The sequence below is a fragment of the Calliphora vicina genome, chromosome 1, assembly GCF_958450345.1.
Source record: "Calliphora vicina chromosome 1, idCalVici1.1, whole genome shotgun sequence".
Lineage (NCBI taxonomy): Eukaryota > Metazoa > Arthropoda > Insecta > Diptera > Calliphoridae > Calliphora > Calliphora vicina.
The window spans coordinates 165,927,928-165,943,205 of record NC_088780.1 but is presented as its reverse complement, the minus strand read 5'-3'; the positions used below and the strand labels follow the sequence as shown (position 1 = coordinate 165,943,205).

The 15,278-nt window shown below is 28.0% G+C and overlaps 2 protein-coding genes across 2 annotated transcripts in view; both read right to left on the bottom strand.

The window, feature by feature from the left end:
* Nucleotides 1-640, bottom strand: part of LOC135948658 (acyl-CoA Delta-9 desaturase-like) — a 28,333-nt gene extending 27,693 nt beyond the window's left edge. Inside the window, exon 1 of the mRNA XM_065498034.1 lies at nucleotides 464-640. The gene's annotated coding sequence lies outside the window, so the exon portion shown is untranslated. The remainder of the gene's footprint in view (nucleotides 1-463) is intronic.
* Nucleotides 641-5,189: 4,549 nt separating this feature from the next.
* Nucleotides 5,190-14,493, bottom strand: LOC135948657 (acyl-CoA Delta-9 desaturase-like). Its single transcript, XM_065498031.1, has 5 exons — nucleotides 14,352-14,493; nucleotides 6,542-6,840; nucleotides 6,131-6,467; nucleotides 5,875-6,060; nucleotides 5,190-5,807 (listed from the first exon to the last, which is right to left on the bottom strand). The coding sequence occupies exons 2-5, from the start codon at nucleotides 6,822-6,824 to the stop codon at nucleotides 5,489-5,491; spliced, it is 1,125 nt and encodes a 374-aa protein (XP_065354103.1). The 5' UTR covers nucleotides 6,825-6,840; nucleotides 14,352-14,493; the 3' UTR covers nucleotides 5,190-5,488.
* Between the last annotated feature and the right edge of the window lie 785 nt (nucleotides 14,494-15,278).

Below are 15,278 nucleotides of genomic sequence, written 5' to 3'. Positions count from 1 at the left end.
TTTTGTAAGCCACTTTACTTTATCTTAATAAAGAATTCAATATCTTAAATAACTGACTAACATCAATATGTAGTAATCCTTAGGAAATAGAAATTGAAAGATTTTCATTACGATTCTTACAGGTGATAAATTACCCATGCCACATGGGTAGCTATGGTAAATGTCTCACGCTTGTAAAGTGTCTCCCATCCTGCGAAAAAAACGGCACTAAACAAACCCCGGCAAAACGATTTTTACCAATTCTATTTCACGCACATACTCATAGCCACACACTTTGCCTTGGCAACGAAAATCCATCACCACTCCTGTTTTTGGTATTACTATTTCACCATAACCAATATACATATGTATGTAAATAAATGCGTATTATGTATGCAGTACATATGGAATAGATATTAGTTCCTTTGAACTTTTATAGCTATTTTGCAAAAATAATAATTATTTAATGGTTTTCTTTTCTTACCTTTCTAAAAGTTATTACTAAATTAGTTTTTATTTTTCTTGTTGGTCCTGACTTTTGCACCACGAGAAATGGTCTCAAATGAAAAAGGCTTCTTTCCTTTTAATTCGTATTCAATTTATAATGAAATTGCTGGTTGCGCTTTCCTTTTTGGTTCCTTTTCGTTCGTGGTCGATGAGATAATTTTGCCGTTTTCTGAGTTGTAAATTTTCTCGAACGTTGCCTTCGTGTTTAATTTTTTGATTGTTGACCAGCCCGCTGTAATAATAAATAAATTATTTATTTTACTTTAACTTGTATTATTCTTCTTTTTTTTTTTGTAATACAAATTATCAGGAGTAATTGAAACCAATTCAATGGTATTTTTTGTCGCTGTTTAAAGAAATTGTTACAAAATAAAAAAAGCCAAAAGAAAAACAAACGGTACTTTTACACAATTGTTGTAACTCAAAGCTGCAGTATTAGTGTGTTTGCCTGCAAAGGAAATATGAAAGATTTTCTACTTTTCGTCTCTAATTTACTACGCACAAGCAATAATAACTTTCCAAGGTCAGTGGAGCACTGCTGATAGTGCTCCAAGAAAATAAAAACAAAAACAAACATAGACCAGTGATGTTAATTCTGTGATTATCCTGCTAAATGAAGCGTTTTTAAACCAGTATAGCGAAGGATAAAAATAGTGTCAGCTATATGGCACATCTGGATCAGATATGGTTTTGAGAGCACAAGAACAAAACGTCAGCAAAATTACGGACACAAATGTATTCTTTTCTTTCTTTTTAAATTGCGGTCGTCTTATGAATATTACATAGTCCAACAAGGTTGTTTGAACAAGAACTATATGTACCTCCTCCAAGGTCGGGTTAAGAAGAATCACATTTTGCATGTAGTTTTGTTGTTGGGCAAGACATCTGCGTATCTAAATTGCCTAACGCGAGTCTAAACAATGAGCATAACATCAACAAGATTTGTCCACACGAGATACATAATTTTGCGATAAGAAATTGTGTGAACAAATTAATGTCTTGTCAATACGAAGGGTAAAGTTTCGGTGAGTTGATTCAGTGTAGTGAAATCTTACCCAGTATCAAGGCGAATTTATATATCTATAGATTCGCCTTGACCCAGTATGTGATTCCTTTTGCATCAGAAATCTTATTGCCAATTTAAAATCAATGTAGCTTTTTAATGTTTGCGATTTTTTATTTAAAAAATGGTACCACACTAACGCAGACATGACATGTTAAATGAAAACACAACTGCAATAATTACTTGTTTTGGTTTTTTTAATTTTTCACTTCAAACAGAGCTTTTATTTCACAAATTTTACTTCAAAAATTATTTTTTAGCAAATTTAATTAAACAATTAGAGTATTTTGTTTAAATAAAGCCACCACACTAACGCAGAGAACAAATATTAAGAGAAAACAAAAACTGCAAAAATTACATGTGTTTGTTTTATTGTTTTTTCTTTTGAAAGAGAGCTTTTGTTTATAAATGAGAGCCAGACAGTAGGGTTTTAGAGTGGAAACAAAAAGTCGACATTTCGAGTTTACGATGTTTAAACAGTCGATTCTTTAAATTTTTGAATAATCGACTTTTTCTCCCCAATTAACACGAAGTTTGGTTAGGTGTTAACTAATAGTTATACTGTCGGTTGGCATAAATCAAGATCATCGAAACAGCTTGCATTTTAACAATTTGGTTTGGTGTTGATAGGTCTCATAATTATAAGCACAAAAACGTTAAAATTTTTGCCCGCTCTCTATTAGTTTTTAGTTATAAGTTATATAAATTTAAAGTCAATATCAATAATAGTAAATTTCGCATATATAATCTGATCATTATGGGTATCATTGAATAGTGCTTCAAAATACCTCTAATATGATATATAATATGGTACTGTTTATTAAAATTGTGAACCAAAAATTCCTTTTTGAATTTATATGACAGTAATTCAGAAAATTTTGATATACAGAAAAAGTAATTTTAGCGAAGCCGGTATTCGATACACCTCCGAATTTTAAGTACATCCGCCCCTCCCTCAATTCAGAAAATATAAATATTAACAGAAACTAAATTTGTTCCTTAGTTTGTTGTAGAATTTAAATAACAAGAAATTTTTTCTACTTTCTACGATAAGGAAAATCAAATAAAATTCAAACAAAGGAAAACTTAAAACATTTAAGGCCCTAATTTTGTAAATCATGTCACCAAAGTGATATTTATGTGCATAGCAAAAACAAAATTTCACACATTTTAAAAATTTGTTTTTGTTTTATCCGTATTCCACATTACGTCCTCATATCAGGGGGTCTATTCTGGTTCTGTGAAACGGTGAAATGAAAAGTTTTTCATATTTTCCTAGAGTTTCTGATTCTCGTTTTTCATATGGAAATATCAAGTGGAATAAAAAATTTAAGAATGGGAATCGCAATTTGTGTAATTGTGAAATCATAATATGAAAACGAAAATAAAAAGTTTTTTTCATTTTACCATTTCACAGAACCAGAATCAACCCCCAGGAAGCTATTAAACTGAACAGTTTTGCCTTAAAACAACTTTTTAAGTACATATATCCTTAATATGTAACAATGCGAAATGTCGGAATATTATCACATAAAATATGTATGCAGTTTAAAAAATAATATATATTAACCATATTTTTCTTATGATATGTAATTTCGTAATCAGTCATGTGTAATTTATAATTATTTTGCTGCTGGCAACACTGTCATTGTTAGACATTCATTCATCAATGATTGATATCACATCATTTAGTTGCATTTATTTAGTAAAGTCGGTAAGATGGTGGTTATTTTGTGGCTAACTTAAAACTGGTGTAAAATGAAAAACAACTGTATGTTTATTGTGAAATAAAATGAAAAATGTAAGAAAAGTATTAATTAACATGTGTGATATGAAAAACTATCGAAAAAACGAGTGCAAATTATAAAAAAATGGTTCTGAAATAGTAACAAATTTGCGCCGAGGTACCGTTAGTTTTTGTGTGAGCAAATAAGAATTCAAGAGAGTATATTTTTGTGACATTTTGTTAATTGTGATAATAGTGTTTCTCGAAAGTGAGAGAGCCAATAAGCCGTTAATATACAAATGTGTAGGTCATAAAAACAAATGCGGTGATAATAGTGTTTTTATATAGTGTGATCAATGTAAAGGGGAAATATACGTTAATTTCAAAATTACTCGAAATGGTTTAATATTCTATATGAACGCAAACTCTACAAAATGTGAGAATTATAAAATATAAGTGGGAAAACTAGTGAAATTAGTAATATAAAACAAATATTTTGTTTAAATACATAATCATATTACAACACCAATTTGCTTACAATTAAATTCGCTATTTGTTATTTGTTTAATTAAAAATATTGGTTTGTACTGTAATCATACAATTTACATGTTATTTAATAAATCGTTATTATTATTGAAAGCTCTTTTATTCAATAGTTATAATCAAAATTAAACAGAAACCTTAAATGATTAAAAACTTTTTGATAAATTAAAACGTGCTAAAATATTGCTTTCATCTGTAGCGGCCTCAAAGTCATAACGGAATTTTCATCAATCAAATATAACGGTAAGTACATACCTTCGATAATCGATAATTTTAAACACATATTCAAGTTGATTGGTCTGGTCTGATTGTAATTACACCAAAATGAATTATGAATTTAATTTCACGATGCACGGTGTGGGAACTGAAATAAATATTTAACTTCTAAATGGATAGTCAGACATTTTCATTTGCCGTGACGGACATTTGCAAGATTTTATAATCCATACTTAATCGCAAAGATAGGCCTTTCACACACTTTATTTTATTTAAATTTAAAGGTAAGAAGCGATTAATGGAAGACCCTTAATTAAAAATCAGATAAATCGGTATAAAATAAAAATGTTCAGTTTTAGTAAAATGTATGGAAAGTTTTAATAAGAACTAATTCTTAACACTAATTTACGAAATCAAAATAAATTGTATCATTTCGTTAATGAATTCAAAGGCTTAATTCCTTTGTTCTTCAAATAAATTGAATTCATTCCTATGAGAATTCATTCTTATAACAATTAATTCCATATTGAATCAATAAAAGTTTCTTGAATTCAAATCAATTACAAAATACTTAAGAATTAACACAAATTGAATCAATCAAAGCTTGAATGAATTCGTTTATCAATCAATTCTATTTATATAAAAATCAATGAATGAAGCTAAATAATTAGATGTTGGGAATTGATTTATGGAATAAATGGCTGACATTAATTAATTCCGAATAAAGATTTTAGTGAATAAAGATCAAATTAAATTAACTCTATTTTAGATCAACTTTATCATTCTATTTCTATATAAATGTGATATAAAATGAAGCAAAAAAATTCTAAACTTTCCAAAAACTTATTGCAATGCCCTCGTATTCAACAACAGGTGTTAAATGTTATCTAACTTGAATTTCTTGAAAATATTAAAATGAAATTTCCACTTTCAATGGTATTGTTGTGGCCTTATCAAATGTAGACTTGTTCTGAGAATATTTTTAGACCTAATAAAAATTGATTTTTTTGTACGTCTATAAATTTCTAATAATAAAAGTTAAACCCATTAAGGTAATATTCCATGGGTAAATATTAAATATAATTCACGCGTTTGCATATTTTTTTGATAAGACCAAATTTCTAAACAGCAAAAATAAAAATAAACTACTGATCGTTTGTTTATAAAATATTTTTTGTTTGTTTATTACATCTACATAAATCACATATTTTTACTCAGTTTAATTTAATCTTGAGGTTTTTTGTTTGTTTTTTCTTTATAAAATACACCTTATTAAATAAAAGAAATACTAAATATTAATAAATACAATATTTTTAAAATTAAAATTACATTTTCATTGACCTCAAAATTTGTATTTTTTGATAATTTAGTTTAGCATGTAATTTAAGGTTGATTTTATTTCATGAATGTGGATTAGAGTTTTCAAACTCTGGTTGTTGTTTTACATTTGAAATTTATTCAGTTTTTTTGTTAAGTGTTATGATGGACTCTTGATCCTCGGGGGAAATGTCCTTGTCGCCATAACCCCAAAGTTCGTGGGTGCCATCACCGGTACGCTTTACACGCTTTTCAATGGTTTCGGGGGCAACGGATTTTAAATCGTAGGCCCAGCCGATTTTGGCAAAGAAATCAATGAAAGCGGTGGTCAAGTTCATGGAGTAGTTGCCCCATTCGGCGGTCTTGTAATCCCAGGGGAAGACATGATGATAGTTGTGCCAGCCTTCACCGAAAGCGAAAGCAGCAACGGCAGCATTTTGAGAGGGATTAATGGTTCTGTTAAAAACATGAAATTAAATTCTATATTAGTAAACGAGTTGTGTTCGAGACAGTTGAAACTTACTTGTCATAGGGACGGCCACCGAATTTGTGGGCAGCACTGTTTACACACCAGGTGACATTGAGCAAGAAGCACCAACGGAACATGGTGGCCACAAACCAAGCGTTAAGGAAACTTTCACCCCAAAAGTACATGGGAACAAAGGTGGGCATGATGAAACAAGCCAAAGGCATCAAAGTCATGTAGTGTCTGGAAAAAATAATTCGTAAATGTAAAAATGCTATAGATAGTTAGTTATAAAGTCTCTAGGAACACCTACTTCTTTTGGAACATTAGGATGGGATCGGCTCTCAAGTCGGCCAAATCAAGGCTCTTTCCCTTGGCCACAACATCGGGATGTTTCTTGCACAACAACCAGCCAACATGAGAGAAGAAGAAACCACGGGTGGCATTGTGAGGATCAGCATCGGTTTCCGAGAACTTATGATGTACACGATGATCACGAGCCCAATGGTAGGCGGCATCTTGGAAGGCAATAGTGTTGAAGGCAACCAAAAGCAAACGCAAGGGCCATTTGGCTTTGTACGAACGATGGGCCCACAATCTATGGGCACCGGCAGTAATACCCAAAACACCAATAGAATACAAGAAGATGGCTAAAGAAAATCAAAAGAATATCAATTAGTATTGTTTTCTTTTACACTTATGTATAATAAATAATAGAACTTACAGAAGAATACTGTGGCCCACTTGGCTTTGGCAAAGAACAAATAACCACCGTATACGGCTGCCAAATGCAAATAGCCAAACAAAATAATGTTGCGCCACACCAATTTCAATTTGCGTTTTTCGGCCTTCTTGAATTGGGTGATATCGGCTGCCAAGGCACCATCGGCGGTATCGGCATCAGCTTCGAAAAGCACACCAGTCTGCTTGGAGGCACCCAATTCAGTGGTGGTGGCATCATCCAAGGGCTCCGCATTATTGGAAACAGTAGTCGAACGAGGAGGCATATTGACTACTTTTTAACTGAAATTATACATAAATTATTTCGATTAATTATTGAAAATTTAACTTGAAATACGTTGCGATTAATATTATTCACTGCAATTTTGATGTGCAATTGATTGATATGCAAGGCAATTCAATTCTATTTAATTAATTTTCAGCGATCGTTTTTAAATAAATTGAAAAATCATTAAAGACAAATAAAAGTCAACAGTTGTATATCAAAAACAATACACAAAAGTAATATGAAGGGATTAATTCATTATAATTATATTAATAATATTAATATTAATAAAAAAAAAACTTGGATGGTATTGAAAAATTCATCGTCGCCTTATAATTCTAAGACGATCTAGCTGCGTCTGTCGGTCTGACAGTCTAGTTGTCTGTTGAAGTTACAATACGGACTTAGGGGATGAAAATGTCCTCAAATATTAGTTGTTGATCAGAAATGTTATCTGAGTTGTGGACCTAAATGTAAGACAGCCCCCAAAAACCTACTTGTTTATATACATTTTTTAAACTTAAATCTAACGATTTAATTCCTTTCCTTCACTGCCTTATTAGCTATGTATGCATGTAATTGATGAGCATGTAAGCAAAATTTTGTAACAACATGTTTTCTCTGTTACACTGAACTCTTCTCTCTCTCACAAGTTTAATGAACTCTCGCTAAACACAACGAAAAGACTATAAATTCTAAGTGTAATTCATGGCGCGATTTTAATGCATGAACTTAGGTCTAAATTGTAATTTAATTGATAACAGAATTTTGAAAGTGACTTTAATAAACAGATGATTAACAAATTGATTATGTTTGCAGTTTTACGCTTTTTTGTTGTTGAAAATATCATATTTTGAACTGGCCCTTAATTATATTTTATTATCAAATTCATTATTAAATCTTCTGCGCAGTTAGGTTGGAAAATATTAGAATATTGAAAGCTAATTTTTAATTAGGCTTAAGTTCATTTTATTATAATTTTATTTGTAATAATTCAAAGAATATCACTGAATACTAAACTGTTAGACAATTGGCAAATTGGAATGCATTTCCTACCCTGCCAAGGGTGTCAATCTTGATTGTTTTTATGAATTTGTTTGTGTAATTTCGAATGCGGGATTTACACATTTTTAGCATTTATTTTGAAACAGTTTTACAATATAAATTTATTCAAAGTATTGGCCATTGTTAGATATGACCCTTTCACATCTGTCTGGCAATATATGGATTCCGAGCCAAAAGAACTGCTCATCTTTTGAGGCCAAGAACGAATCAAGCTAATCTCTGATACTCTGTTCTGAAGTGAAGCGTATCCCAGAGAGTTCATTCTGCATCGATCGACAGAAATAGTAGTCGGACGGGGCACGGTCTACGCAATAAATCGGGTGAGTCAAATTTCCCAACCACTTCATTCTAAATAATATTTAACAAGTATTTAGGACCCTTTTGCTCCCACTAAAAACATAGAATTACATTAGCGCCATGGATATTTGGCTTTGGTTTTGATTCGGCTGGTTGGCCGGGCTTCACATACGATATCATATGCTTTGGGTTATCGTAATGGATCCATTTTTCATCGCAAGTAATTGTTCGGTGTAAAAATAATTTTGTTTTATAACGTTCAAGCAGCATTTTCAGACAAAATCGTCTTTCAAGGTCTTTTAGCTTCAATTCGTATGATACCCAATTTCCCTGCTTTTGGATGAATCCTGAGTAGCTCCTAAAGATTTTGGCAACAATCTTCAATTATTGGTCTTTAGACTCTAATGCTTAATAACTAAGTGAGAATAAATGACAGATATGTACTCTTCAAAATAACATATAAGTTATTTAAAACAAAAACCGCTTTAAAAAGATACACCCGCATTATTAAGTCATACACCCAATAGTTCCTTTAAAGGGTTTTAGATATAAGAGATCTGCGGAATTATCTGAATGATTCTGCGGACTTCCTCACTAATGATCATAGGATCGGTTCAGTGAATGCCATCGAGTGCATTGTTTCTTATGAGTTGGTTCGCAATACCGAATTTGGCCCTTTTAATAACGTAACATTATTTAAAACATTTTTAAAGTGAAAGGCATATAACGGAAGAAGAGAGAAATGTCAATGAAAAAATTACTCTCTTTTCTTACAATAACAAAATACCTAAAAACCTAATTCATGAGAATTAGGTTTTTGACAACAGACATAGGTTTTGGGCTCTCAGTTACCTATCTAGTTGTCATCTATGAAAATTATCTCTGATATAAACTTAATTTCTCCTATTTCTGATTGGGGGATCGAAATATTATCCTTTTCATGTATGTATATCGAAGGGACCAGTGGCAGAATGCCTTTATTCCGTAACCAAATCATAAAATTACGGTATTTAAACAAATTTGAAAATGTTTGGCATGTTTTAAAATATTTTCGAATTAAATATTAGAATGGTTTTATATTTTTTTTATTAATTTTTAAAAATATATTCGAAATACACGAAATTTTTTTTTAGTTTGAAAATTCGAAATTAATTTTGAAATATTCAAACAAGAAAAAAAATATTATTTAAAAAATGTTGAATATTCGAAACATACATATTCATAAATATTAAAAATTGCTAACAAAACAACTATTTTAGCAAATATTTCTTCTAATTGATTTTATTTTAGACTTCTCTATAACAACATAAGAGCAAAATAAATGTTTTTATGCATAAAACACTCCTTTATTTAGTTTAAGAAAAAAAAAAATGTCTTGTCATTTTTAAATTCGCACTTGACTGTTGTTCTAATGGGTCGGTCGGTCGGTCAGCTAGTGCCACTCACTAGACGAAATGTTGCTAACCGCACCATCGACATGTGTACAGTATAATATGCATATTTGTTTGTATGAATGAACTCGTACATATAAATGTATACATACATTAATACACAAATTTATTTATTAAGTTAATTTATATTATTTATACATACATCTAGACATACATATGTACATATTTACTGATTAGTTAAATCAAATATATTGTACAAACAAATAAATATTAGACGCAAATTATACGAAATTATCATGTTCGCATTACATTTTCACTAAAACTATTGAATTTATAAGAAATTTTTTTCATTACAGTCAAATATTGATTGATAATAAAAAAATATTTATTGTTTTTCAAAATTGATTTACACGTAAACAATTAGTATATGTGTTTATTATATTAATATTAAAAACGGAAAGTTTTTTTTAATTTTAAAATATGTATGTGTGCTTCGTATAGGGATCAGAAATTTTAAATTTTCTAAAGCATTAAGAGCGTCATACTCAATAAAAATACTCATCAAACGCTATGGTAGGATTAGTGAAATGCTTAATAGAAATTTTTAAAAATATTGATTTTTAGATGATTTGATTTCACTTTTTGATGAGTGTATGGTGTTTTATCATCAAGCACTAAGTCATTTAAAGGCGTGATAAGTGTGTCGGGTGAAGATAATAAATATGAAATAGAATTCCCGCTATTTGTAATATAATATTTTCCCGGGAAAATTCCCGATTAAACGAGTGGTTAATTACCAATATTATATTATAACACATTTGAAAATGTTGAACCAACATTAGACATTAAAAAATAGTTACTCTAAACTTATTTTAAAATACAGGCAAAAAAAGTCTATGAAGGCTACCAATTTAAATTTTAAAATTATCGATACTGGCAGACATTGTTATATGGGCATGATTTCCAAATTAAGTCCGCAAAATAGCGGAATTTCTGAATATGTAAATATTTAAAATTATATATTTCTACAGTTTTTATAATTGCTTATGATTTAACTTGTACGATCGTCTCAAGATCAATCAATTGAGTGCAAGGATAATAAAATCATTAAGTAACACACATTTTAACTTTGCCCAAGTTTAATATTTTTGAATTTTTATTCGAATTTTCGAACTTGGATAATATGACAAAAAATATGTTTTATTGATTTTTAGTTAAAAACTTGTTTCACTAGCACTAAAAACTATCTTCACACTCTCTATCAAAATAAAATTTTTAAATTTTATATGATTTTTATCATATTTAGTTAGAAAATTATAAAAAAAATTAAAATCATTAAAATTTTGATAACTAGAAAAAATCTTGTAAATTCGAACACTATATCGAAATTTGGGAATATTAATTTTTGTTTGTATTTTTGAGTTAAATACTAAAAAGAATAAATACAATTTTTCAAAAAGTAAAAAAAAATGATCTTAAATTATTAAGATTTTTAATATGGCGATTTCGAAATTTTAAACATAAATATTAAAACTTATTAGAATTTAAACATTTTTGAAAAACTAATAAAAATTTAGAAAAAAAATCCGAAATAGAAATTAATAAAAAAATTTTCAAGATTTCGAAATTTAAAAAAAAATTAAGTTTTTTTGAAATTTAAGCATTAAAAGCTTTAAAAAGTAAATAACATGTTAAAAATTACCATTAAATTTTCGAACAAGTAAAAATTTAGTTATTTATGATTTTTAGTTTATTTTTTTTTTAATATGTAACATTTTTGTTAAGTTCGAAAATTCGAACATTTTAAAATTTTCGAAAATATGTACAATTTTTATCATATAAAATTCTCATATATTAAAATATTTAACTTTTTCTATAAGTTCGAAAATATATTGAAATATTTAATTTTAAAGTTAAGTTCGTAAATTCGAACAATTTTAAAATTTTCGATAATATGTGTAATTTTTTATCATTTAAAATTAACATATATTGAAATATTAAACTTTTTCATTAAGTTCGAAAATTCAAACATAATTTTAAAATTTTCGAACATGTAAAAAATATATTTTTTTTAAAAATGTATTTTTTATAATTTTAAAATTTTCGAACATTTAAAAAATAAAGTTTCATAAAATTCAAAATTAACGTATTTATGTTAATTTTATTATACATATGTATTTAAAATTTTCAAAAATATAAAATTTAATTTTTAATTCAAAATTTTAAATATTGATTATTTTTTTATCATTTAAAATTAAATTATATTGAAATATTAAACTTTATTTTTAAGTTAGAAAATTCGAAATTCCCATACAATTTTGAAATTTTCGAACATGTAAAAATTTAATTGCTTATGATTTTTAATTGAAAATTTTTAAATAAAATTAAAATATGTATATTGAAATATGTATTTAATTTTATTGTTAAGTTCGAAAATTCGAACATTTTAAAATTTTCAAAAATATGTACAATTTTTATCACTTCAAATTAAAATATATTAAAATATTTAACTTCTTCACTAAGTTCGACAATTCGAACATCATTTTAAAATTTTCGAACATATAAAAAATACATTTCTTTCATGTCGATGATACTTTAAAATCTTCTTCGAAACTCCAATAAAAAAGTATTTTTTTATATGTAGTTCGAAAATTCGAACATGTAAAAAATATATTTTTTTTAATTCAAAATATTTAAAATTTTCGAACATGTATAATTTAAATTTTTAATTTTAAATGATAAAAAATGTGTCTAAATTATTATGAAAACTAAAATTAAATAATATTAAAATTTTCGAACATGTAAAATTAAATTTTCATTTTGAAATCATAATTTCTCAAATTTTAGATATTCCAAAATTTTCAAATGCAATATTCTTAATCTGTTACATTAGTTAAAAAGTTTAAAATTGTCAGTCTTTAACGAATTCAATTCAATTAAATTATATTATTCAATTAATTAATTTAAAAAATAATAATCTTGAAACATGAAAGCTTGTTAAAACTTTTCAAATAAGTTCCGTACAACATTTGTTTTATAAACCTTTAATCATCTGATATTACGAATAATGGGTTTTAGTTTTAAGGTATTAAGTTTCTAACCAAATTATTGAATTCATTTGTTTAAATTTTTTACAATGTGGAACAAAGTCCATAAATTGTCATGTTAAAAACATATTATTAAGTTTAAATTTGTATTTATTTTTGTGTGTTTTAAAGTACATATTCTTAAATCATGTTTGACAAAATACAGACAGACACGAAGAAACTTTGATCAGAAAAGTAAAATACGTAATACTTAAATTTCACTTTATAATTAATTGATTTATAAAACTATGATCAGTTGTGAAAAGAGATTAAATTAAATATGCCTAAAACTTTGCAAAATACCTAAAATTGATAAACATGTACTATATTCGAATTTCACTTTATTTATTATTCACTGAAGAATGTGTCCCAATAAGTTCATTATAACCAAAGCAGAATTTATTTACTACCAAAAGAGAAGACAAGAGAAAAACAAGTTTTAAGTCACAGACAAAATTTCGCCGGTTTTATTCTTTTTCTAGATGGTTACACAAGAAAATCATACGACATCGAATAAATACATAAACAATGACACGTTTTTTTTTAAATACCTACATAAATATTTGTTTCATTAAAAACTAAAGTTTAGTTGGTATTAAAATAAACAAGCAGATTGTTGGGGAACATGTAAAAAATATGACTAAATTAAATTTCGAATAATCGCAATTGTACAGTTAATATTGAAAAGAACACGTCAATTTAATACGTACATATGTATGTAGTATGTTTGTACTGTACAATAATAAAATGTATTGTTACGTCATGGCAAATTTTAAGGGTTCAAATAAGAATTTAATAAAATTTAATGAAAATTAAATAATATTTAGTTTTCAAAAAACCAAACAAAAAAAACTTTATTTAGGTTTCCAAAAAATTCCATTTTGTAGAAAGTAGTCTAAAAATAACGTGACGTGTACTTCTTTCTTGTGTAGTTAGTTGGTTGTCTTTTTATCTTCTTGTATTTTACACTTTTTCTTTATCAAGTGTAAGGTAATGGAATATTAAACCAAACTTTTTAATTTTTGTGGCTTACAAAGAAAAAGTAAAACATTACCATAAAATTTTAAGCGATTTATAGCAGAGTTTTATTATTTTTCTCTTTCTTACAGAGTTTTTTTTTAATGATTTTCTTTTTTGCAATTAATTTATTTTTTGGCACATACTATTTTTTTTTGTGTAAAAATTTCTTTTGTTTGTTAATTCTTCTTCCTTCTACTACGATCACACTCTAAACTAAAACGTTCCACTAGATAAAAACTACTAAACTTGTGAATCTTTGCGATTCAATGTGGCAGGCAGGCAGTCAGCCAGACTGTTACTAATACTCGTGCATTAAATAAAAGATACATATTTTTTTTAGCGCTTTTTCGTTTCTTGTTGTTATTTTTTTCTATATTTTATTCACTAATAATAACAACAGCAAACCATAGAGAAAGCTATATAGAGCAGAAACTTTCCTGCTAAAGACCTAACTCAGTTGTCAAAAACCAAAGTGGTGAGTGAGAATGCTTTAGCCAAAAAAATTATGTGAAAAGAAATTACTTTGAGTAAGTTTTTTTAGTTTGAGTTTTTTCCCTTTGTGTCCGCTCTATATGAATTTCTCTATAGTGCCAACAATATGCTAAAATTTACAACAACAAAAACTACACTAAAACACTCTCATTAATTTTTGCTAAAAAGCACACTCACATTTCTTTTTTGTTTTGTTTTTACACTCAAATTTATTGTATAAACACAATTGTTTATTTTCGTTTATTTTTCACTCTCACAGTTTTGCCGACTACTCTCTGTGTTTCGCGGTATTTAGATGTCAACACGTTGCCGTCAAATAACAAACTTCTTCAATATAATTTAAGTATCCGGTATTTAAAGGCTTCTTGAATGGGAATTTTGCTAAAAGCAGCGATTATTGTACTGGATGGTTCTTGTACATAAGTATTTGTGAAATTATTATCAATCGTTTGAAATCGTGTCGTCGTCCCTCGTTATATCTATGCAAATAAATCGTTTAATCGTTGCGCCTCTGTAATCCAAGTTTTATTTATTTTCTAATCAATTGCAAATTTTTATTATTTAATACGAAAATTATCTTGAAGGTGTTTTAAAAGAATGTATTCATTTCATTGCGAAACTAAACTGTTTGGAAATATGATTAATTTCAAACTAAAATACTTAGAACAGGGATATTCTAAATGTTCCCTATATCACTAGGATATAGGGAATAGGAGCAACCCAGCTGTTAAGCAAGTAGTCAATGTATCCCTTATAAACAGTAAATGTCACTAATCTCTGACCACTTGGCTGACTCCAATTTATATATTTTGGGTCAGTTGATACGAATGTCCTCTTTGTAGTGCAGAGATAAGACAATTGGTTACTTTATACATCCCAGGTAGTCTAGCGTGAAGAAAATTGTCACTATAAGTAATCGAGAGTGTAGTCACTTTAAAAGTGGTTTTATACAAATTAACCATTATGTGAATCCAATTCGTTGACTACTTTGGACCAGCTATCAGACAGTCTTAGGGCAGTTTTCTCAATGTATCGACAAACTGCCTGTTACTAAATGTCGACATAAATTTATTAGGCCGATAAACTGTCCGTTAACAATTTTGG